Source organism: Perca fluviatilis, chromosome 4 (genome assembly GCF_010015445.1).
Source record: "Perca fluviatilis chromosome 4, GENO_Pfluv_1.0, whole genome shotgun sequence".
Lineage (NCBI taxonomy): Eukaryota > Metazoa > Chordata > Actinopteri > Perciformes > Percidae > Perca > Perca fluviatilis.
The window spans coordinates 659,558-682,820 of NC_053115.1; the positions used below are offsets into that span (position 1 = coordinate 659,558).

The 23,263-nt window shown below is 39.9% G+C and overlaps 2 protein-coding genes across 2 annotated transcripts in view; both read right to left on the reverse strand.

Moving 5' to 3' along the window:
* The window catches only part of LOC120557003 (ankyrin repeat and SOCS box protein 14), a 12,723-nt gene extending 2,379 nt beyond the window's left edge, over positions 1-10,344 (reverse strand). The window contains exons 1-6 of the mRNA XM_039796999.1: positions 10,050-10,344; positions 8,216-8,368; positions 5,298-5,344; positions 3,738-3,872; positions 2,207-2,365; positions 1,255-1,500 (exon numbers count right to left, since the gene is read on the reverse strand). Of these exons, the coding sequence (XP_039652933.1) occupies positions 1,255-1,500; positions 2,207-2,365; positions 3,738-3,872; positions 5,298-5,344; positions 8,216-8,343 (715 nt within the window). The 5' untranslated portion in view covers positions 8,344-8,368; positions 10,050-10,344. The remainder of the gene's footprint in view (positions 1-1,254; positions 1,501-2,206; positions 2,366-3,737; positions 3,873-5,297; positions 5,345-8,215; positions 8,369-10,049) is intronic.
* Positions 10,345-14,980: 4,636 nt separating this feature from the next.
* On the reverse strand, positions 14,981-21,639 carry rps23 (ribosomal protein S23). Its single transcript, XM_039797002.1, has 4 exons — positions 21,514-21,639; positions 18,885-19,044; positions 16,219-16,339; positions 14,981-15,166 (listed from the first exon to the last, which is right to left on the reverse strand). Exons 1-4 carry the CDS (start codon positions 21,515-21,517, stop codon positions 15,020-15,022), a joined length of 432 nt encoding a protein of 143 aa, XP_039652936.1. The 5' UTR covers positions 21,518-21,639; the 3' UTR covers positions 14,981-15,019.
* Positions 21,640-23,263: the final 1,624 nt, after the last annotated feature.

Sequence of the window (23,263 nt, forward strand, 5' to 3'; positions counted from 1 at the left end):
AGCCATATTTCTGCTAGATATTCTTTTAATTAAACTTTAATATTAATTTATACAATTGCAATGCCTTGATTTTAGTAAAGTTAGTACACAGTCATAGCCATAAATGCAATGGTACTAATAATTGGCATCATTTCTTTCGGTGTTTCGGTTTTCGGTTTCCTCTTTTTCGGTTTTCGGTTTCGGCCAAGAATTTTCATTTGGGTGCATCACTATTTCCTACAGTTGCTTCATAAAAGCTTTCACACAAACACACCTACATGTGTCATTAATATGAGAACAACATGAGATTTTAACCGGGTCGGGCTCGGGCAGAAATATGCGGTCCGATCCGCACTCTAGTCCACAGACAGATAGAAGTATAGAAAACTGGAAGACCTTTTTATAATTATATTTTTCAAAAGCTGCCACTCCTAGCCATCTCACAAGGCCACTCCTGGGCTAGTCTGGACCCAGCTTCTTATGGGCTTATCCATCCCGTTTAGGCTTGACCCCTCTCCCAGAACAAATCATCTTGGGCTGAATGGAACCTGGGTCCCTGCAATCTGACACAGGTTATCATGTATCCCGGTCCCAAATCCCTGCACCTTATCACAGGACCATAGGACATGAAGTATAGGCCATCCTCTGTCTTACATTTGGTTGAAGTTTTAAAGAGATAATGTTAATAAATATATTGATATGGGGAAATGTCTGGAAATGTGATGAAGACTTGAACAAATGCTGAGTACAATGAGTTCAGACTAATGCAGCTTTATTCACACAACAAACAAACTAACTGTCATGAAAGAGAGAACAGTTGACATGCACCAAATGTATATGCCACAGTTTCTCTCCTAGAAAGGAAGAGAACCATGTGTACACTCTCCTAAGAGCATGTACTCAAAGTGTCTCTACGAACATCAGAATAACTCCTCCTTTATACTTTTTGTCCTCACACACTTCAGGCTATCTATTTCAGTGCAACAGTTTACTTCCAAACTGCACCCTTTATGGCCGATGCTCCTGATAGATTCCCACATTCCTGGCTCCAATTCCTCTGTGTGAAGGTTTGTACCCAAACTCATAATAGATTTACACATTCCCATCTATTCCTGTGGGTGAAGGTGGTCCCCAGACTAACCTTCTTGTGTAGTACTCTACATACAAGATATGAAATACATTTGAAAACCTGAATGCTGAAATATCCAACCTATCATATATGAATAGAGAGAGTAACACTGCAGCGATACTGTAGAGACATCGCTGCTCCCTTACCTCTCATCAGGAGCATCTCCACCACCTCCAGGTGTCCCGCCTGAGCAGCGAGTGCCAGTGGCGTGAGGCCGTAGTGGCTCCGAGGGTCTAGCTGCGCTCCGGCCTGCAGCAGCAGGTTCACCAGCGCTGCTTTACCCAGCCGAGAGGCCTCGTGGAGGGGACGCCGGCCGTGGCAGCCCTCCTGGTTCACCCTGGAGCCCTGCAGCAGCAGCAGCTTCATCATGTCGGCGCGGTCCGACCGGATCGCTGCAGGACGACAGAAGTTAAACAGAAGATAGATTTTAAACAGCTGATGAGGAAAAGAAGCTAAATGTTGTGCCTAAACAACATCTGGTGTGTCGCCACCATCAGTCAGTGGTGGACAGTAACTAACTAAGACAACTTACTCAGCTGCAAATTTGAGATGCTTGTTCTTTACTTGAGTATTTTGTTTTTGTTACATACAGTACAGGCCAAAAGTCTGGACACACCTTCTCATTCAATGAGTTTCCTTTTTATTTTCATGACTATTTACATTGTAGATTCTCACTGAAGGCATCAAAACTATGAATGAACACATATGGAATTATGTACTTAACAAAAAAGTGTGAATTAACCTGCTATGACATGAACTTCCACGATGACCTTCGAGGTCACTGTGACCTCTAATGTGACTATTATCGCCACTGTTCATCACCCCCCCAACCGGCCCGTCAGACACCGCCTACCAAGAGTCTGGGTCTGCCGAGGTTTCTTCCTAAAAGGGAGTTTTCCTTCGCCACTGTCGCAACAGCCACTGCTAATGCTTGCTCTTGAGGGAATTACTGTAATTGTTGGGGTTTTGGAAATTATAGAGTGTGGTCTAGACCTACTCTATCTGTAAAGTGTCTCGAGATAACTTTTGTTATGATTTGATACTATAAATAAAATTGAATTGAATTGAAAAATCCTGCAGGAAGTGACATCAGCCTACCTAGCAGCATCGGTGAGTCCTGGTCCTGGTCCTGGCTGTCCGGCTGGGCTCTGTGCCGGAGGAGGAAGGTGGCGTTTTCTATCAGACCTCCTTCTACTGCCAGGAAGAGAGGAGTCTGGCCGCGAGGAGTACGACTCTCCACAGAGTCGGAGCCTGAAGCTGGAGAACAGGACGAGCTGCTGTTAGATCTGATTCATTAATGGGGTGTTATGTCATAATAACATATGTTATCCCACGGACCGATACGAGAAATCATTCCTGCTGCAGGCAATCAAACCATCTAACACCTCTTCCCTGGGTGACAGATGAGACTCCTAGACATCACTACTGCACTACTGCACTAACTAATAGGTTTGTTTACCTACAGCTTTATCAATACTGTTTAAACAGTTGTACAGTTTTTATTCCCAACTTATAGATATTTTAAACTATTTGTTCTTATATTGTATCCTATTATTATTATTTCATGTATATTCTGTATGTGTGATGTGTGTCTGATATTTTTGCTGCTGCAAAATTGGAATTTATAATTTTTGGGATCAATATCTATCTATCTATTTATCTATCTATCTATCTATCTATCTATCTATCTATCTATCTATCTATCTATCTATCTATCTATCTATCTATCTATCTATTTATCTATCTATCTATCTATTTATCCATCTATCTATCTATCTGTCTATCTATCTATCTATCTATCTATCTATCTATCTATCTTTCTATACATCTATATATCTATCTATCTTTCTATACATCTATCTATCTATCTATCTATCTATCTATCTTTCTATACATCTATATATCTATCTTTCTATCTATCTTTCTATCTATCTATCTATCTATCTATCTATCTATCTTTCTATACATCTATATATCTATCTATCTATCTTTCTATCTATACATCTATCTATCTATCTATCTATCTATCTATACATCTATATTTCTATACATCTATATATCTATCTATCTTTCTATCTATCTATCTATACATCTATCTATCTATATATATATCTATCTATCTATCTTTATATACATCTATCTATCTATCTATCTATCTATCTATACAACTATCTATCTATCTGTCTATCTATCTATCTATCTATCTATCTATCTATCTATCTATCTATCTATACATCTATCTATCTATCTATCTATACATCTATCTATCTATCTATCTATCTATCTATCTATCTATCTATCTATACATCTATCTATCTATCTATCTATCTATCTATCTATATATCTATCTATCTATTATCTATCTATCTATCTATCTATCTATCTATCTATCTATCTACCACCTATCTATCTATCTATCTATCTATCTATCTATCTATCTATCTATCTATCTTTATATACATCTATCTATCTATCTATCTATCTATCTATCTATCTATCTTTATATACATCTATCTATCTATCTATCTATCTATCTATCTATCTATCTATCTATCTATCTATCTATCTATCTATCTATCTATCTATCTATCCATCCCTACTTTACAGAATCAGTGAAGTGGATGAATACCGTAGAGTGTGAGCTCCAGGATGGTCTGGTTGCTCTGGGCTGCAGCTTCGTGGAGAGGAGTCCAACCTCGGCTGTTTGTGTGTGAAAACGTGTCTCTGTGCCGGACGCTTAGCTCCTTCAAGAGCTTCTCATTACCTGCAGGGATGGAGCGGACAGGGACTGTTAATATTTAAAATGATATCCCTTTATATCACCACTAGGAGGGGCCAATGTCAGACATTTTCTTTCCCTACATTCAAGATTCAACATTCAAAATCCTTTATTAATCAAAGCAAAGTGTAGCTGAATCTAATGACAGTGGATATCCCAGGACACAGAACCCTTGTACTTAAATGTTTGCCTCATATAAATTGTGTGATATTTTAATTTGGCCTTTATTAAGTTCCTTTGCTTGTAAAATATTGATGAACCTAATAAAGGAAAGTGTATCTTTATTAAGTGCCACACATTTTGGGATATATTAAATCAGTTTCAGTACTTATTGAAGCAATACACTCAAATCATTATAAGTTGCTTAAATGGAAAGCAGAACATTGCTTTTACAGTGAATTTAGTTTGAGTGTGTCTTGTGAGAGTCACATTTGTCACAATGGGCAAATTCACACTGTTGCAGCAGCGAGGGATAAGAGGGAAAAGTAGATTAGATTAACACACAATAATAAATATAATTAAAGAGAATTATTAAAATGGTAAAATGTATTTACAGTATGGCACAGTCACATGTTTTATTGCACATTTTATCAGCCCTGGGGCCTCATTTATAAAACTGTGCATAGATTCTATTCTGAAAGATTTCGTGCGCCAAAAAGTCAGAATTTTCGTACGCAAAAACAATATTCTGATTTATAAAACCTTGTGGCGCACACCAAACAAAAACTGGGTTAGGTTTGGAAAACGGGCATACCATCAGAGTTCACTAAAAGGTTGCAGAAAACTGGGCACATTTTTACGCATGGAAATTCTTTATAAATCCGATTAATATATTGTATATATACATTTTTGACGATGTTTTGGGCTTTTTTTTTCAATGTTTTGGGCTTTTTTTGTGCCGTTTTACATTTCTTTTCACTACCATGTATGCACACCACTGACACCAACTCATTACTAGTTTAATATGGTCAATAAGCGCCATTAATAGGAAATTATACCTAATCCTTGAGCTAAAAAAGCCGAAATTATGAATAATTTAAGCTAATATTAAAGGAAGGATAATCACAGACTGGTATATGTCAACGTTCAGTTAGGATAGTGTTTCGAAACATTTAAATTTCTTTTTCAAATGCAAAATAATTGAACAAAACACCCCAAATTCAATGAAAGTAGAGATCCAATCCAATGTTGTACTTGCGAAGCGCTTTTTATGGAATCATCCGTGTTATTTTTGGGTAATTAAAATTAGGTAGTTAAAAAATATATATATATTTCTGATATAGACATTTAGAAAACAAGAAGACAACACAAGCGTTAAGGATATCTTAAAATGTAAATACCTCACAGTTTCATTTGTACAGTAAATAAAATATTACCGTGTTACAAGCCTTGTGTCCCCCCCCCTCTCACCTTGTCTTATAGCAGTGAAGATGGTTTCTGCAGAGTCAGGTCCAGAGCTGTGTGGGAAGAAGATCTCCAACTTAAACACAGCAAACACAACGAAAAACTAAACTGAACCGGTAAAGTCATCTGAGCTTCACCTGCTGGGAATAATATTACAGTGGCTTGCATAAGTGTATGACTCCATGCTAAAGTTGACTAAAAAGAGGAATAAAAAAACATCTTTTGGAAATTGATCTTAATGCCTTAATTAAAAAAAAATATAAAAAATTCAACCTTTAAGGACACCAATTTTCTTTTTGAATGAATTTTGTATCGTAAATAAATAAATATTCTTCCTTAAAATACAGGGGGCATAAGTCAGTCCATCCCTATGTTAGATTCACATAGAGGCAGAGAGAGACTTTTATTTTGAAAGTTATTTAATGGATCCAGGATACTATGCATCCTGATAAAGTTCCCTTGCCCCCCCCCCATCATCACATACCCTTCACCATACCCCCCCATCATCACATACCCTTCACCATACCCCCATACATCACATCCCTTCACCATACCCCCATCATCACATACCCTTCACCATACCCCCATCATCACATACCCTTCACCATACCCCCACTCATCCCATACCCTTCACCATACCCCCAATCATCACATACCCTTCACCATACCCCCATCATCACATACCCTTCACCATACCATCAACCCTTCATCAACCCCCATCATCACATACCCTTCACCATACCCCCATCATCACATACCCTTCACCATACCCCCACATCACATACCCTTCACCATACCCCCCATCATCACATACCCTTCACCATACCCCCACATCACATACCCTCACCATACCCCCATCATCACATACCCTTCACCATACCCCCATCATCACATACCCTTCACCATACCCCCCATCATCACATACCCTTCACCATACCCCCCATCATCACACATACCCTTCACCATACCCCCATCATCACATACCCTTCACCATACCCCCATCATCACATACCCTTCACCATACCCCACATCATCACATACCCATCACCATACCCCCATCATCCTCCCTTCACCATACCCCCATCATCACATACCCTTCACCATACCCCCATCACATACCCTTCACCATCCCCCCATCATCACATACCCTTCACCATACCCCATCATCACATACCCTTCACCATACCCATCATCACATACCCTTCACCATACCCCCCCCATCATCACATACCCTTCACCATACCCCCATCATCACATACCCTTCACCATACCCCCCCATCATCACATACCCTTCACCATACCCCCCCATCATCACATACCCTTCACCATACCTACAGATTGGCATGGTTTTATTTCAGTTAGCCTAATAGCTGGTTTGATTTGCATTGAGAGATGATTTTATGGAAAGTACCACTTGGTAGCCACTTTAGCCTGGCTGTATTCACTTATGCAAGCCACTGTATATTACATATAAAGCAAATATAGCTGCAAAACCTCCACATCAGACTTTCATCCATTGCAACCAATGATAACACTGAACTCACAGTCTCTTTTAGAATACAGTTTAAAGTATGAATTACTCACATAAACTGCATGCTTGTTTTTTTTCCAGAAGACTGTATAACTGGACTTTCAACCCCTATTTCTTCTAAGATTGATCTCAGATCTGCCTGTCTCTCTTTTCCAGTCCAGGTTAACTGGCCTACCATCAGATGATGAACATCCTCTCTCCTTAAAGGTGCAGTAGGTAAGACTTATAAACTACCTTTCTGTCATATCTGCTGAAACTGACCCTATGTTCCAGTAGAACTACATGAAGCAGGTCATTAAAATAAATCCAGCTCCTCTGGCTCCACCTACAGCCTGGAGTGAGATTTCAAAAAACCACACCCCCCTCTTCCCAAACACCAAGCCAGGGGGCGGGGGAGGGGCCAACGGCACCAAACCCCCCCCCAGGGGGGGGGGCCTCACCGTTCACACGCACCCACCACGCCAGGGGAGGTGTGCCCTCCCGGCCCCCACCCCCCCCCCAGGGGGCAGCCACCCCCCCCCCGCGCACCACCCCCCCCCAGGGCCAGGGGAGGCCACCAACTGCCCCGCCCACGCACCCCCCCGCCACGCAACGGCCCGCCGAACCGCTCCACCCCCCCCAGCGCCCCCCCCCCAGGCACACCCACCCACTAACCCCGGGGGGGCTGCACCCCCCAGCACCACGCAACGGGCGAGGAGGGGCTTCAACCCCCACACACACCCACCCACCCCCCCAGCCGGACCCCAACCATTTCGTAGCTACAACAGTTACACTATTATAAAGCACAACCAGGGGGGAGGTGTCTAACTGTTCATATGCACCAATCAGGGCCAGGGGGAGGTTCTAACTGTTCAGATGCACCAATCAGGGCCAGGGGGAGGTGTCTAACTGTTCAGATGCACCAATCAGGGCCAGGGGAGGTGTCTAACTGTTCAGATGCACCAATCAGGGCCAGGGGAGGTGTCTAACTGTTCAGATGCACCAATCAGGGCCAGGGGGAGGTGTCTAACTGTTCAGATGCACCAATCAGGGCCGGGGGGAGTGTCTTCATTCTCCCTTGTGGGGGGAGGGGCTTAGGAGACCATTTTGGGCTTTAGCAGAAAGGGGGGGAGGGAGTGAGAAGTTGTCGATGTTCAAACATTTTGGCTAAGTCCTGGATCTTCCCAATCCTATCTACAGCACCTTTAAAGCACCGCTCATCTTAGAAACTGCTAGTGGATTTTCTGTGGCTGATTTAAAAACTTTAGCTCCCAACATTTTGCACCAGAAATGTCCTTTTGTGTGCAAAATGCAGTAACGGAGGAATGTGAAATAATGAGCAGAACTTCCATCATGGTGGAGCTGTTCATTTCACTAACACAAACCAAGCATCTGAGAGAAATATTTGACTGACCTCCTGCTGTGGTGTGCTGTGGAGTCTTGGGGGGGTTTGTTGCTCTCCAGCAGCAGACTCTGTTCAATCATGTACTGAGTCGCTGCGTCATCGCCATCGTCCTCTGTCCCAAATCGCACAAACTCCATGATGTCCACATAAAGGGTGCTGGCTCTGTTCAAACATGAATATTACAATGAACTTGTGTGTGATCAGCAGGTCAGCGTTGGTTCTAATTGAATGTACACTGTGTGTATGGTCCTTATTTATATATTTTATACTGTCCAACCAGTAGAACATGTCCTGTCCTGTAGACATGGTCCTTATTTATATATTGTATACTGTCCAACCAGTAGAACATGTCCTGTCCTGTAGACATTGGTCCTTATTTATATATTTTATACTGTCCAACCAGTAGAACATGTCCTGTCCTGTAGACATGGTCCTTATTTATATATTTTATACTGTCCAACCAGTAGAACATGTCCTGTCCTGTAGACATGGTCCTTATTTATATATTTTATACTGTCCAACCAGTAGAACATGTCCTGTCCTGTAGACATGGTCCTTATTTATATATTTTATACTGTCCAACCAGTAGAACATGTCCTGTCCTGTAGACATGGTCCTTATTTATATATTTTATACTGTCCAACCAGTAGAACATGTCCTGTCCTGTAGACATGGTCCTTATTTATATATTGTATACTGTCCAACCAGTAGAACATGTCCTGTTCTGTAGACATGGTCCTTATTTATATATTATATACTGTTCAACCAGTAGAACATGTCCTGTTCTGTAGACATGGTCCTTATTTATATATTAATTCATATTGGACCAGTCCGATATGACCGTCAGTTGAAATAAACCTCATGTTGTAAGAAAACGTGTTTTATTTGTTATGGATCTAATTTTGATGCGTTTTCCCATAACTTTTGTAATTTTACATATGTATAAAAATATCAAAATTAATATCGATATCGCAATATCACATTTTGTCAGTATCGTACAACCCTACTAGCTTGTAACTGTGACATCCATCCAGCTCTCTTTGCACGTTTCCTGTCAAATACAGACCTTTCCTGGATCTTTGCAATTGTATATTCTACACACTTTATTTCCCTTATATATATATATATATTGTCATTTCTGTCTATTCTATTAGAGAAGGGCAACGGTACATGACTACAGTTGCCATGCAACTTTTTCTGGGTCAAAAGGTTTTTCGACATTTCTGTCAATATTTTCCTGCGCTTTTTTGATGTTTTTTTTTAACCTTTCCGATGTTTTTGTCACTTCCTGGCGTTTTTGAAGTTTTTTTCTGTCATTTTTGACACTTTTCTGGATGTTTTTGTCACTTTTTTTCACTCCTTTATTTGACATTTGTTCGTACGCTTTTCAACCTTCTATCATGAATTTTTCTTTACATGCTATACAATTGAATAAAACACCAAAATTCAATGAAAATAGTGAACTGATCATATATTTAACTTGTGAAGAGCGTTGTAGGGAACCAGCCACGTTATTTTGTTTTAAAATTTGGTTAAAAGAAACCCAAATTTCTGATGTAGAAACTTTTTGAAAATGGGTCAAATTTGCCCCGAGGACCCCAGGAAGGATATGTGGACACTAATGTTCAGTGCCAAGAAGTAAGAAGCCATAACAAGCTTATCTAATCGTAATGTACAAATACTATACAGCAATTAAAATATATATGCAGTATATACACTGTATATTTATATTTTGGTAAATGAACAGAGTAGGACATTTCAACATGTCTGTTTGTCTGTGAGAACAGACTTGACTCTCTCTCTGCAGGTTTCTGTGCTGACAGATGTCACTAAGTTTCTTTACCTTGTGGGTGTGTGTTAGGTCGTTGTTTAGGTCCCCTCTGCTCGGCTGGGGAGTCCCGTTAGCCTTGTTAGTCCTTGTAGCTTGTTAGTCCTTGCAGCTTAGAAGAGGATCTGTTGTTGTTGTTGGTGCTGAAGACTGCAGGAGGCAGAGAGGTCTCTGACCTGAGACTGAAACAAGAGCTGTGTGTCTGCACGAGTTCTGTCAATGAAACCATGCTCCAAACTGTTTAAATAGAGCTAGTAGCTAGTACTGCCTGCTAGTACATGTCATGTGTGATTCACACATTCTGCACAGAGAAAAGTGGAGGTGCATGTGAGCCCCAATAATATTTTAATCATCACTTTTAATGCTGGTATGGTTATAGCTCCAAAAGGCCTTAGTAACGTTAGATCCTCTGGTAGGTTACTCTCGGTCATTCCCTGTTCAAACCTTATATAAATAAACGGCAGGAGATCTGATACCTGTTGCTATATTTACCTTCCCCCAGATAACTTTATAAAGTGAACTGATCAGCAGTCAGTCGGTGACACCGCAGGACAAAAACATGAGACTGAACTGTGCAGCGTATGTAGCCGATCACCTTAAATGTGCCTTTAAATACAGAACACAAAGCAGTAGGGCTGCAAATGCACATTTTTATATTATATATTTGGCCATATATATCAATTGGCCAAATATTATTCAGATTTATTGTTTCATCCATGTCAGAAAACATCAAAAATCCATTCCATATTGCCTAAGGTGAGGTGAGTAACTTGATTATGAAATAATCTGTCCCTCAATGTGGGGGAAACTAAGGAGGTCATTATATATCTCAGAGGGAGCTAACCCACACATACACCTGTCTGTTAGGGGTGGTACGGTTCACGAAAAAACATCCGAACCGCTCGGTTGGCTAGTCTCGGTTCGGAGCGTGTGTGGGTCTCACGGTCCGTCAGTCCACTGCTAATGGTCACTAACCACTTCCTGCCGTAGCGCCCACTTTATACACTTACCGGAAATGACGAGCGTGACGAACACAACACACGGCAGCTGATTGGACGAACGCGTCACGTGGGGTCTGGCTGCTCCCGAATTTCAAAACAGACTGTTGTATGTGTATATATGTATGGGATGTATTAAGAGATATATAGTGTGTATATATGTATGGGATGTATTAAGAGATATATATAGTGTGTATATATGTATGGGATGTATTAAGAGATATATAGTGTGTATATATGTATGGGATGTATTAAGAGATATATAGTGTGTATATATGGGATGTATTAAGATATATATAGTGTGTGTATATGTATGGGATGTATTAAGATATATATAGTGTGTATATATGTATGGGATGTATTAAGAGATATATAGTGTGTATATATGTATGGGATGTATTAAGAGATATATATAGTGTGTATATATGTATGGGATGTATTAAGAGATATATATAGTGTGTATATATGTATGGGATGTATTAAGAGATATATAGTGTGTATATATGTATGGGATGTATTAAGAGATATATAGTGTGTATATATGTATGGGATGTATTAAGAGATATATAGTGTGTATATATGTATGGGATGTATTAAGAGATATATAGTGTATATATGTATGGGATGTATTAAGATATATAGTGTGTATATATTGTGGGGATGTATAGAGATATATGTGTGTATATATGTATGGGATGTATTAAGAGATATATAGTGTGTATATATGTATGGGATGTATTAAGAGATATATATAGTGTATATATGTATGGGATGTATTAAGATATATATAGTGTGTATATATGTATGGGATGTATTAAGATATATATAGTGTGTATATATGTATGGGATGTATTAAGAGATATATAGTGTGTATATATGTATGGGATGTATTAAGAGATATATAGTGTGTATATATGTATGGGATGTATTAAGAGATATATAGTGTGTATATATGTATGGGATGTATTAAGAGATATATATAGTGTGTATATATGTATGGGATGTATTAAGAGATATATAGTGTGTATATATGTATGGGATGTATTAAGAGATATATAGTGTGTATATATGGGATGTATTAAGAGATATATAGTGTGTGTATATATGTATGGGATGTATTAAGAGATATATAGTGTGTATATATGTATGGGATGTATTAAGAGATATATAGTGTGTATATATGGGATGTATTAAGAGATATATACCGTGTATATATCTATGGGATGTACTAAGAGAACGGTGGAGTGTGCAGCGCTGCAGGTCACATCATGTGTATGAATGGCGAGTGGGAGAGATAAGGAAGGCTGCCCGGAGTGTTAAAGATTAAAAGAAGAAATAACAAGAACCGTACAGAACCGAAAACCGTGATAGGAGCCGAACCGTGCCGCCCCTATCATCTGTATTAACAACTCTCCAGTTGAAATTGTGGACACCTCTAAGTTCTTGGGCCTCCACATCTCAGACTCCCTCTCGTGGTCCATCCAGATCAGCTGTGCCTTTAACAAGGCACAGCAGAGGCTTTACTTTCTAAAGGTCTTGAGAGTATAATAGTATATATAGTGTGGTTTGGCAGTTTATAGAATAGAATAGAATAGAATAGCCTTTATTGTCATTGCACTGTTAAGGTACAACAAAATTTAGGGCGCTCTCACAGAGCCACCCTTGCACCACACAAAAAATAAAAACAAACAAGAAAAAACAAGGAACGACATACTGTATGTCCAGGCAAGGACAAGAAACAGGCTCAGCGAGCAATATGCTCTCATTTAAAATAGTATCTAATAACATACTAAAAAAAATATATATATATTATTTGCGTATGTATTTAAATATAAATATCCATAAAATATAAAAGATAAAAAATGTCTGTAGTTATTATAAAAGTTTGGAGTGAGCGCTTATGATAGAGTATCCATGAATGTCACGGACAAAGTGAGTGTCCATGAGTATTGGCAGTCCGTATGGCCCAGTTTGTCAGCCTGCTGGTGTGTGATTTGATTGACCTGTAGCGTCCTGTATCAGTGTTTTAAGCCCCCCCCCACCCCCCCCAAACTTCTCCTTCCAGGCAGCGCTAGGATTAGGTCATGGTTAGGGTTATGTGCCTTGAAATCAACGTTCGCAGCGCTGCCTGGAAGGAGAAGTTGAGGGCTTAAAACACCATCGAGCAGTTTGGCAGGGCTACTTCACACGACCTTAATCTTCTGACGAAGGTGGTCAAAAGCGCACCTAAAATCATCGGGGTTCCACTTGAGCCGCTGCAAAACATTTAGTGGAAACGCAGCACTAACAAGGCACCAGGTATTCTGGTCATCCTGCACACAATCTCTTCTCCCTCCTCCCATCAGAGAGACGCTTACAGAGCATTCAAACGCATAGATCATGTTCCAGGGACAGTTTTTACCCTGAGGTAAGAAGGCTACTGAATGATGCTGTTATGGAAGTTTCCTTTGCAGCAGGGGGGGGGGAAATTTCAGAGTTTAGTAAATTGAAACAAATAAGACAGTCTGAGACTAAAACCAAGTTGGGTTTTTGTATTTTATTAAAAAAGATATATTTGCAAATATAGGAGCAACATGATTTCACAAAAGGCCGCAGCCCAGTGTGGAGTCAGTTCCTCCAATGAGTGAACAGGACACCAGGCTTATATACATCTTCAGAGTGACAGCACACACACTTAGATTATTATGACGCTACAGTTCTTACAGGCAATCTGATACACATGAAGACATCAAAATAATACAAGAGACATCTTGGAGCCATTTCTCCTCCTCCTCCCGGTACGACTTTCACCCCCCAGTTACATCTTAACTGGCATGGGACACGTGAGAGTTTTAGGGCGACCTTGTAGCCCCCTATCTGTTCAGACAAACAGCTCACATCATGTTCCAGACTGGACACCTCAGCAATTTAAGCAGAAACTGAGATAAACTGTCTTTCAATAATGTGAGAGAATTAAAGTAGAAATAAAACATAAAAATACAAGGAATTATGCTTAAATGTAATTTTTGCCATTACAATAGCACAGCAGGAAGGAGGGCTGAGGTTGCTATGGTTACTGTGCTTGGATGTTTTTAAATGTTACAACTAGGGCTGGGCGATACGGAGAAAATTAGATACCTCGATGTCGATATTAAAGCGTTGACAATTGGTGCTTTAACAAAATATCTTCACAGTGAGATTTAAGATATGTAATCTTCAGTAACATGGACATAATGTCTGGGTAAAATAATAATAGAACAGCTAGAGTAGTCTGGTAACACAGAACAGTACATCACTTTACTGTAGTGCAGCCTTTAAAACCAGGAAAAGACACTTGAGCCATTTACGATATTACGACTTCCAAAATCTAAGAAGATATCTAGTCTCATGTCACAATACTGATATATCCATATATTGGCCAGCCCTAGTTACAATTATTGCTTATTGACTGGTGCTGAGAGTACCAAGGCACACTGTATTTAATTGCCATGGTACTAATATGCATATGACAAACTTGAACTGGGTCCTAGGTGTAGGTCTGCGTGCTCGATTGAAGAAATTCTTAGTCGACTAACACTCATTCAATTGTACCGACTAATCGATTAGTTGATTTAATCGACAGATCTGTAAATCTGAGTTTCTCCACAAAGAGTCCTGCTAAAAGCACCACTTTAATTCTTGTGTTTACCAGAGATGAGCTCGTACGTTTCTTGGAAATAAGTCATTCAGCATGAAAACAGCATCAGACATGACTAATGGAGTAAAGAGATCTAAGCTGACTAAGACCAAAACCACCGATTAGTCCACTAATCCACTAAGAGGGAGCAGCCCTACCTAGGTGATGTCATCAAATATCTTGTCCCCACAATGGAGAAGGTGGAGCCAAAGAAAGTTTGGCAGTTTTATGTCCTAAAAAGGTTCACAATTAGGAGTGACATACCATTAAATGACGACACGAAACAACCAGGCTGTAATTGAAAAGGTTTTATTCATGTTGTGCCTGACTGTCTATGACCTGGGTCTCTCCTTCTTGCCTTTGTAGAGAGCCAGCAGGGACACGTTGGCCACCTTGACCACCTTAAAACGAACGCCAGGAATATCACCAACGGCGTGACCTTTACGTCCAAATCCTGCCACCAGAACCTCATCGTTCTCCTGCGACACCGAAGGGAGAGGGAAGAGGCCGGTCAGTCCACACAGAGAGACATTTCAGGACATGCAGAGACATTAAGCTGCATCAGTACAGCCTTTTGTAAAAGCTGTGAAGTTCTAATCAGATGGCATAACACACAGGGGAGCTCTCAAGTGTATGAACCCATGCTAAAAGTTGACTAAAAAAATAAAAAATCATCTTTTGGAAGTTGATCTTAATGCCTTAATTAAAAAAAAGGAAAAATCCACCTTTAAGGACACCAATTTTCTTTGTGAATGAATAATGTATCTTAAATAAATAGGATGGTAGTATGGAAAGTACCCCCATGCCAATCTGTAGGTATGGTGAAGGGTATATGATGATGGGGGGGTATGGTGAAGGGTATGTGATGATGGGGGGGTATGGTGAAGGGTATGTGATGATGGGGGGGTATGGTGAAGGGTATGTGATGATGGGGAGGTATGGTGAAGGGTATGTGATGGGGGGATTGATGGGTATGTGATGTGGGGGTATGGTGAAGGGTATGTGATGATGGGGGGTATGGTGAAGGGTATGTGATGATGGGGGGGTATGGTGAAGGGTATGTGATGATGGGGGTATGGTGAAGGGTATGTGATGATGGGGGGGGCCAAGGGAACTTTATCAGGATGCACAGTATCCTGGATCCATGCAATAACTGGCCTTTCAAAATAAAAGTCTCTATTGGAATTTAACATAGGGGTGTACTACTTATGCCCCCTGTATTTTAAGGAAGAACATTTATTTATTTAAGATACAATATTCAATCACAAAGAAAATTGGTGTCCTTAAAGGTTGCGTTTTTAATAATTTTTTGAATTAAGGCATTAAGATCAATCTCCAAAAGATGGATTTTGTATTCCTCTTTTTAGTCAACTTTAGCGTGGGTGTGTAAACATGTTATCTGGATGATTTGAGCCTGGGAATACAACTAGTAGTAACCCTTGGTAGGATTTACTTTAGCTCAGTTTTTCGGCTTCATCACAACATGCTCGTTTTGGCCATTATTCTGGGATGTACACAGGGCAGGCTTTACCTCGATGAAGTTGAGGCAACCGTCGTTGGGGACGAAGGCGGTGATCTTCTTGCCGTTCTTGATGAGCTGAACTCTCACGCACTTCCTGATGGCGGAGTTAGGCTGCTTAGCCTCAACGCCACTGCACACGGAGAACACACAGAATAACGCTTTAACAAACTTAAAACAGTTAAAAATAACTGGAAGGAAATGTCAAGAGCTTTATGACTGAATAAAAAACAACAATGCAATTCTTTCCAGTAGGTGATGGAGAGGAGACTGGCGTCTAGAGTCCGATCGACATATCGTCCGATATCAGGCATTTTCCAGACTATCTGTATTTATAACGGCCGATAAATTAATATTTTTTTATTTATCCTTTATTTTACCAGGTGATGTCCCATTGAGATAGTCAAATCTCTTTTACAAGGGAGCCCTGGAGCAACAGTACACAAGTTACACAGAATCACAAAAACAGACACAGCAAACAAAACTGATTTACAGTACATGTAAAACAATTTAAAATAACATAAAAAGGCTTATTGAAAACATGTGCATTGTTCAAATTTCGATCGTTTAAGTAATTGTTTAAAATGTTTAAGTGGATTTAAAAAGTAAAATATGACGAAACACCCTTCAACCATGTCCTGAGTGTTGGCGTTGCATAATTTGTCCACCAGAGGGCGCTCTACAACCTCCCTGCTGGCAGCACCGAGATTTATTTTGTCGTTATTGTGTTTTTGTTCAAAGGACTTTAAGTTTCATATCTTAAGTTTGTATTTTTATACATTTTATTTATCAGAACTTTAATATATTTTGATGTTCCTCTGTTCTGTTGTGACAAAAAAAATATATATTTTAGTGAGGACTCAAATAACTAATGTTAGGGAAATCTGTTTTGTTATGAGTTTCTGGATTTCTTTTTTTTAAATACATATATCGCCCGATAGATAGATAGATATATGAATATCAGATTTTAAAATCACCAAATATTTGTATCGATATCGGCCTTAAAACCCTTTATCGGTCGGGCTGTACTGGCGTCCCCCTGGGTGATTGGAGTTTAAAACATCCAATTAAACTCTAGTCAACAAGATTTTAACTGGAGCATCACAGGGGGGTCAACTTCACCAGAAGAGGCAAAGGTCAAAGGCCTAAAAATGACTAGCTGTCTGCCTCTGGATCATGAACAGGGTCATCAGCCATCACTCCACTACACACGTGTGTGATATGTATATAAATACAGAAATTAATGATAATACATTTTATAAATTCGATAATATCCTGAGGGACCTAAGAACAAATTAAGGATACAATAGAATGTAGGCTGAATTTCAGGAAAGAGACTTCAGATACAGTATTAGGGGACCACTAAGGTCTATATAAAAGAGACTTCAGATACAGTATTAGAGGACCACTAAGGTCTATATAAAAGAGACTTCAGATACAGTATTAGAGGACCACTAAGGTCTATATAAAAGAGACTTCAGATACAGTATTAGAGGACCACTAAGGTCTATATAAAGAGACTTCAGATACAGTATTAGAGGACCACTAAGGTCTATATAAAAGAGACTTCAGATACAGTATTAGGGACCACTAAGGTCTATATAAAGAGACTTCAGATACAGTATTAGGGGACCACTAAGGCCTATATAAAAGAGACTTCAGATACAGTATTAGGGACCACTAAGGCCTATATAAAAGAGACTTCAGATACAGTATTAGGGACCACTAAGGTCTATATAAAAGAGACTTCAGATACAGTATTAGGGGACCACTAAGGTCTATATAAAAGAGACTTCAGATACAGTATTAGGGGACCACTAAGGTCTATATAAAAGAGACTTCAGATACAGTATTAGGGGACCACTAAGGTCTATATAAAAAGAGACTTCAGATACAGTATTAGGGGACCACTAAGGTCTATATAAAAGAGACTTCAGATACAGTATTAGGGGACCACTAAGGTCTATATAAAAGAGACTTCAGTTACAGTATTAGGGACCACTAAGGTCTATATAAAAGAGACTTCAGATACAGCATTAGGGACCACTAAGGTCTATATAAAAGAGACTTCAGATACAGTATTAGGGGACCACTAAGGTCTATATAAAAGAGACTTCAGTTACAGTATTAGGGACCACTAAGGTCTATATAAAAGAGACTTCAGATACAGTATTAGGGGACCACTAAGGTCTATATAAAAGAGACTTCAGATACAGTATTAGGGGACCACTAAGGTCTATATAAAAGAGACTTCAGATACAGTATTAGGGGACCACTAAGGTCTATATAAAAGAGACTTCAGATACAGTATTAGGGGACCACTAAGGTCTATAAAAGAGACTTCAGATACAGTATTAGGGGACCACTAAGGTCTATATAAAAGAGACTTCAGATACAGTATTAGGGGACCACTAAGGTCTATATAAAAGAGACTTCAGATACAGTATTAGGGGACCACTAAGGTCTATATAAAAGAGACTTCAGATACAGTATTAGGGGACCACTAAGGCCTATATAAAAGATACTTCAGATACAGTATTAGGGGACCACTAAGGTCTATATAAAAGAGACTTCAGATACAGTATTAGGGGACCACTAAGGTCTATATAAAAGAGACTTCAGATACAAAGCACCACGTCCTGGGACCTTTAAGGTTCAGCAGGTGTCCCGGTACTCACACTTTCTCAAGCACGATGCCTTTGGCGTGGGAGGCTCCTCCGAAGGGGTTAGCCTTCAGGGCGGTGCCCAGATGGGCCTTCTTGTACTGCTTATCGTGCCATTTCTGCTCACGGCGGTGGTTACGGAGCTTCCTGGCTGTGCGCAGACCACGACACTTTCCTGGAAGACAAAGATCAGCAGGGAATAATGTCAGAGCCAATGCAGAACCAGCGTCTTGTTTTCTCAGACTGATGTGGAATTCTTGGCTTATGTTTTACAGCATCTATGTCTCCAAATCACAAAGAAACGTAGCAAAAAGAAGAAGAATGCCTTCATTTATCGCGCAAGAGGAAAGTCACAATTTTCACTCCGTTAGTACAGCTGCACACACATTAAAACACAGGCCTGAATTATAAAACATGCTCAGGACCTGTACATGGACAGATGTCTGAGCACAGGTTTCACCAAGTCAAATTTAAGACCTTTTTAAGAGCATTATGTATGAAATTTAAGACCTTTATCACGACACCAACTTAGCCCTAAATTTCAAGCCAATTATCCCTAAACTTGCACTTCCCCAAAGCTTAAGAATAAAATCCGTTTCATGTCTGTGGTACAATCAAAAAGAGACTCGTGCCAATAACCCGAAAGCTGATTGGCTCCAATATAAGTTGCATGTTGGTCTCAACTGTAGTTGTAACACAACGAAATTATATTTGGACTAGAGAAAGAAAGAACTACAACACCACGGAATAAAAAAACAAAAGCGCATTAGAGGAAGCGTGGCATGGAGGTAGAAAAATGTAGACATGTTTAAAATTATTTAAGTCCTAGAAAACAGACAAGACATTTTAAGACTCCACGGTAACCCTGTAGGGGGCTGCTCCTTGGAGGAGCGCTCTGAGCAGTCGGGGGCTCGGTGCGTTGCTCAAGAGCACCTTGGCAGTGCCCAGGAGGTGAACCGGCACCTCTCCAGCTACCAGTCCACACTAACCCTAACCTCCTACAGACTGAGCTACTGCCATACTCTTACGATAATTGTGAAACAAAAAAAAATACATTTTAAATGACCAGACCGCACAGAAAAACTGTTTCCCTATTCTGTGGCCGCAGTATACACATTTTAGAGTTAAACGTGGGTTTTAATTGAGTTACATCACCTGTGCTATGAACAATAAATTGGTTTTGTGAAATTTGAGTGCTGGGCTGGTGCAGCACCAATCACTAAACTCACTCAGTAAGACCACAGACCAACTGCCTATAGCCATCTGACTTCTTGCACAAGTACAGAGAAACATTGTTTAAGTCTCTTCAACTAGATTTAATTTACTTCAAACTCCAACACCGAAAAAGCTCATTAGGTAGCCTCTGGAGGACCAGGTGAGTCCGTTTCCACACCTCAACAGTTCACACATTTGAGCTGCAACTAAACTGTTCCCTTAAACAGCATGGCCTGCTTTTATTTAGTTAAACAAATATGACATACAGGGACTGGAGCATCACTTGGGAACAGGGCTAACCCAATTAAGAGCTCAAAATATTTACCAACCTACAATGCTAATTCTATCAAAGTTTCCAGTTAACGGGAGTAGTTAAGAGTGGAACCGACTACAGCTAGCTGTAGAGCCACTAACATTAGTAGGTTATGAGAGGAGCTGACTACAGCTAGCTGTAGAGCCACTAACATTAGTAGGTTATGAGAGGGACTGACTACAGCTAGCTGTAGAGCCACTAACATTAGTAGGTTATGAGAGGGACTGACTACAGCTAGCTGTAGAGCCACTAACATTAGTAGGTTATGAGAGGGACTGACTACAGCTAGCTGTAGAGCCACTAACATTAGTAGGTTATGAGAGGAGCTGACTACAGCTAGCTGTAGAGCCACTAACATTAGTAGGTTATGAGAGGGACTGACTACAGCTAGCTGTAGAGCCACTAACATTAGTAGGTTATGAGAGGAGCTGACTACAGCTAGCTGTAGAGCCACTAACATTAGTAGGTTATGAGAGGGACTGACTACAGCTAGCTGTAGAGCCACTAACATTAGTAGGTTATGAGAGGGGCTGACTACAGCTAGCTGTACAGCCACTAACATTAGTAGGTTATTACTTGTTACTACAGCAACATTAGACTTTACGGTTAATTAATATTGAACAACGATATTTTGTACTCTCACTTAAATGCCCTCTGCGCGTCTTATCGCGACATTTCCCCCTAACCCCTGCAATTATAACAACTGTACTCGGACGAATAAAGGAAGCCTTATTAGCATGAGGCTAACTAGACTGACGAACACTCACAATCTGAGACCGTATACACAGCGACATCAGGAGTGCAGCTATTTCGTTATGTTTAATTAATTACTAACATATGAACGGTTTAAAAGTGTAAAAGGGAGGCATGCTATGCTAAGCTAACCATGCTAACACGCCGCTAGCGTTAACGTTACGCCGCTCGGACGTGTTATGGCCGCTCCACGTTGCGAGGGAAAGAGAAGTAGAATAAGTCCGTTTATTCGTCTACTGCGGAGCCTTTTCCATTACAAACACATCGAAAATAGTCTGTAAGATATTCATATACGACATCGATATGAAAAATTGCAGCAGTGAACAGAATAATTAGGTATTTAGGATGAAGTTTGAGCCGTACCCATGATTGCAGAAGCGAGCTTGGGATAGAAAGGAAGGACCCAGCATGCACCGCGGCAATGTCTAGTCTGAGGACCCCGGCCAGGCGTGGCCACAGAAAATGCCTGACTGAAATTATCACACGAAGGTAAAACTATCGCGGTTTATTTTGTAGGTAGCCTAGCCTATGTATTCATTTTAAATAGGCGTCAGAACAAACAATTGGAATACTTGTGTTACCACACTGTGATATTTGGTAACTTCTATATAAATCAATGTAGATTTTTAAAGATTTTAATGTAATGTAATAGCCTACTTTATTAATCCCGCAAGGGGAAATTACAATGTTCTCCAGACTTTTCAGTTTTTTAACACGATTTGAGACTTTTTCTTACATGCAATCTATGAGTAGCCTGTCACTTGTTTAATCTAAGATATTTCTTTAGTTTTTGTCTTAATGTTATAGGTTATATAACATTTTATAGGTTTCTAAAGTGCTTGGATCCTATGGCTCTTTGACGTAGCCTACTATTGGCCTCATTGATATTTAAAAGTTAAAACAATCTGATGATATATTGGTGCTCAGTTCCTACACACTGCTAGTCTGGCTATCACCAGACCAAGCTCAATCTTTTAAGATCGAGCTTCTGTAGACTTACACAGCGAAAGAGACGTCTATAAATTGGTGGATACTTCTTTTTAGTGTCACAACCTCCGTGAAATGACTTGTTTCACTATCAGACTTTGATCCATTCGGTGCGATAACATTTGGAAAGTTTAGAAGACCCGCACGATTAAATCGTTTTATCCCCATTTCAAGTTAGCGGAGCGCTAAATCGGAAGTTGGCGGCTCGGCTGTCGGAGGTCTTTAAGTGCGCCTATGAGCCGCACAATGCAGAAGCCGATCGTCCAGGTAATTTATGGCTCCATGATGGCTTCATGTAGCGTCTCTCATAGGAAGGAACAGACCCTGCCTCGAACGCTGTATCTAGTAGGGGTGCAAGATTCAGAAAATGTCACGATTCGATTCAATATCGATTTTCGATTCACAGTATGTACACGTAGTTACTTTTCCCATATATATATATATATATATATATATATATATATATATATATATATATATATATATATATATATATATATATAGAGTGGGAGAACAGTGCAGCATCCTTGTTAAACTGTAACTCTATAACTTCTGTTGTCAGTTAATCGTAGCGTTGACCGGCATGAAATCGCCATATGTCAGACTGACCTGCAGCTCGCCGGTCGTGGCCGAGCACGGGAAAACCGGCCAACTCTGGTCACCAGCCGCTCTATCTGTGCATCTCTTATATATATATATATATATATATATATATATATATATATATATATATATATATATAATAAATTTATCAACATTAACGCATTAATCGCAATGCGATTAACGCGTTATTTTTTTTTAATCGCATGCTGCCATTTATTAATTTATTTTCACTTCGCTCGGCTTCACTCGTGCCTAACAGGCTACTATTTTTACCCTTTGCCGCACCTTTACTTATCATCAAGCTGCCATCCTTCCTCCTAACACATCCTGCTGCTGCAGGCTGCAGCATGATGGAGAAAGACAGCAGCAACACAATTCTGAATGGAGCTTTTTATTTTCCAAAACTCCCGGACGGCTCGTAGACAAGTCGAAAGCCATATGCACATTGTGTAAAGCTGAATTAAAATATCACCGAAGCACATCAAGCTTGAGCTACCACCTACGAGCAAAGCATAGGACAGTT

What these genes read in the sequence shown, in the direction of transcription:
- rps23 (XM_039797002.1), bottom strand. An exon ending in GGCATCGTGCTTGAGAAAGT is followed by an intron (nt 16,340 to 18,884) that starts GTGAGTACCGGG and finishes CTCCGTGTGCAG; the next exon opens with TGGCGTTGAGGCTAAGCAGC. An exon ending in GTTGCCTCAACTTCATCGAG is followed by an intron (nt 15,167 to 16,218) that starts GTAAAGCCTGCC and finishes TCGGTGTCGCAG; the next exon opens with GAGAACGATGAGGTTCTGGT.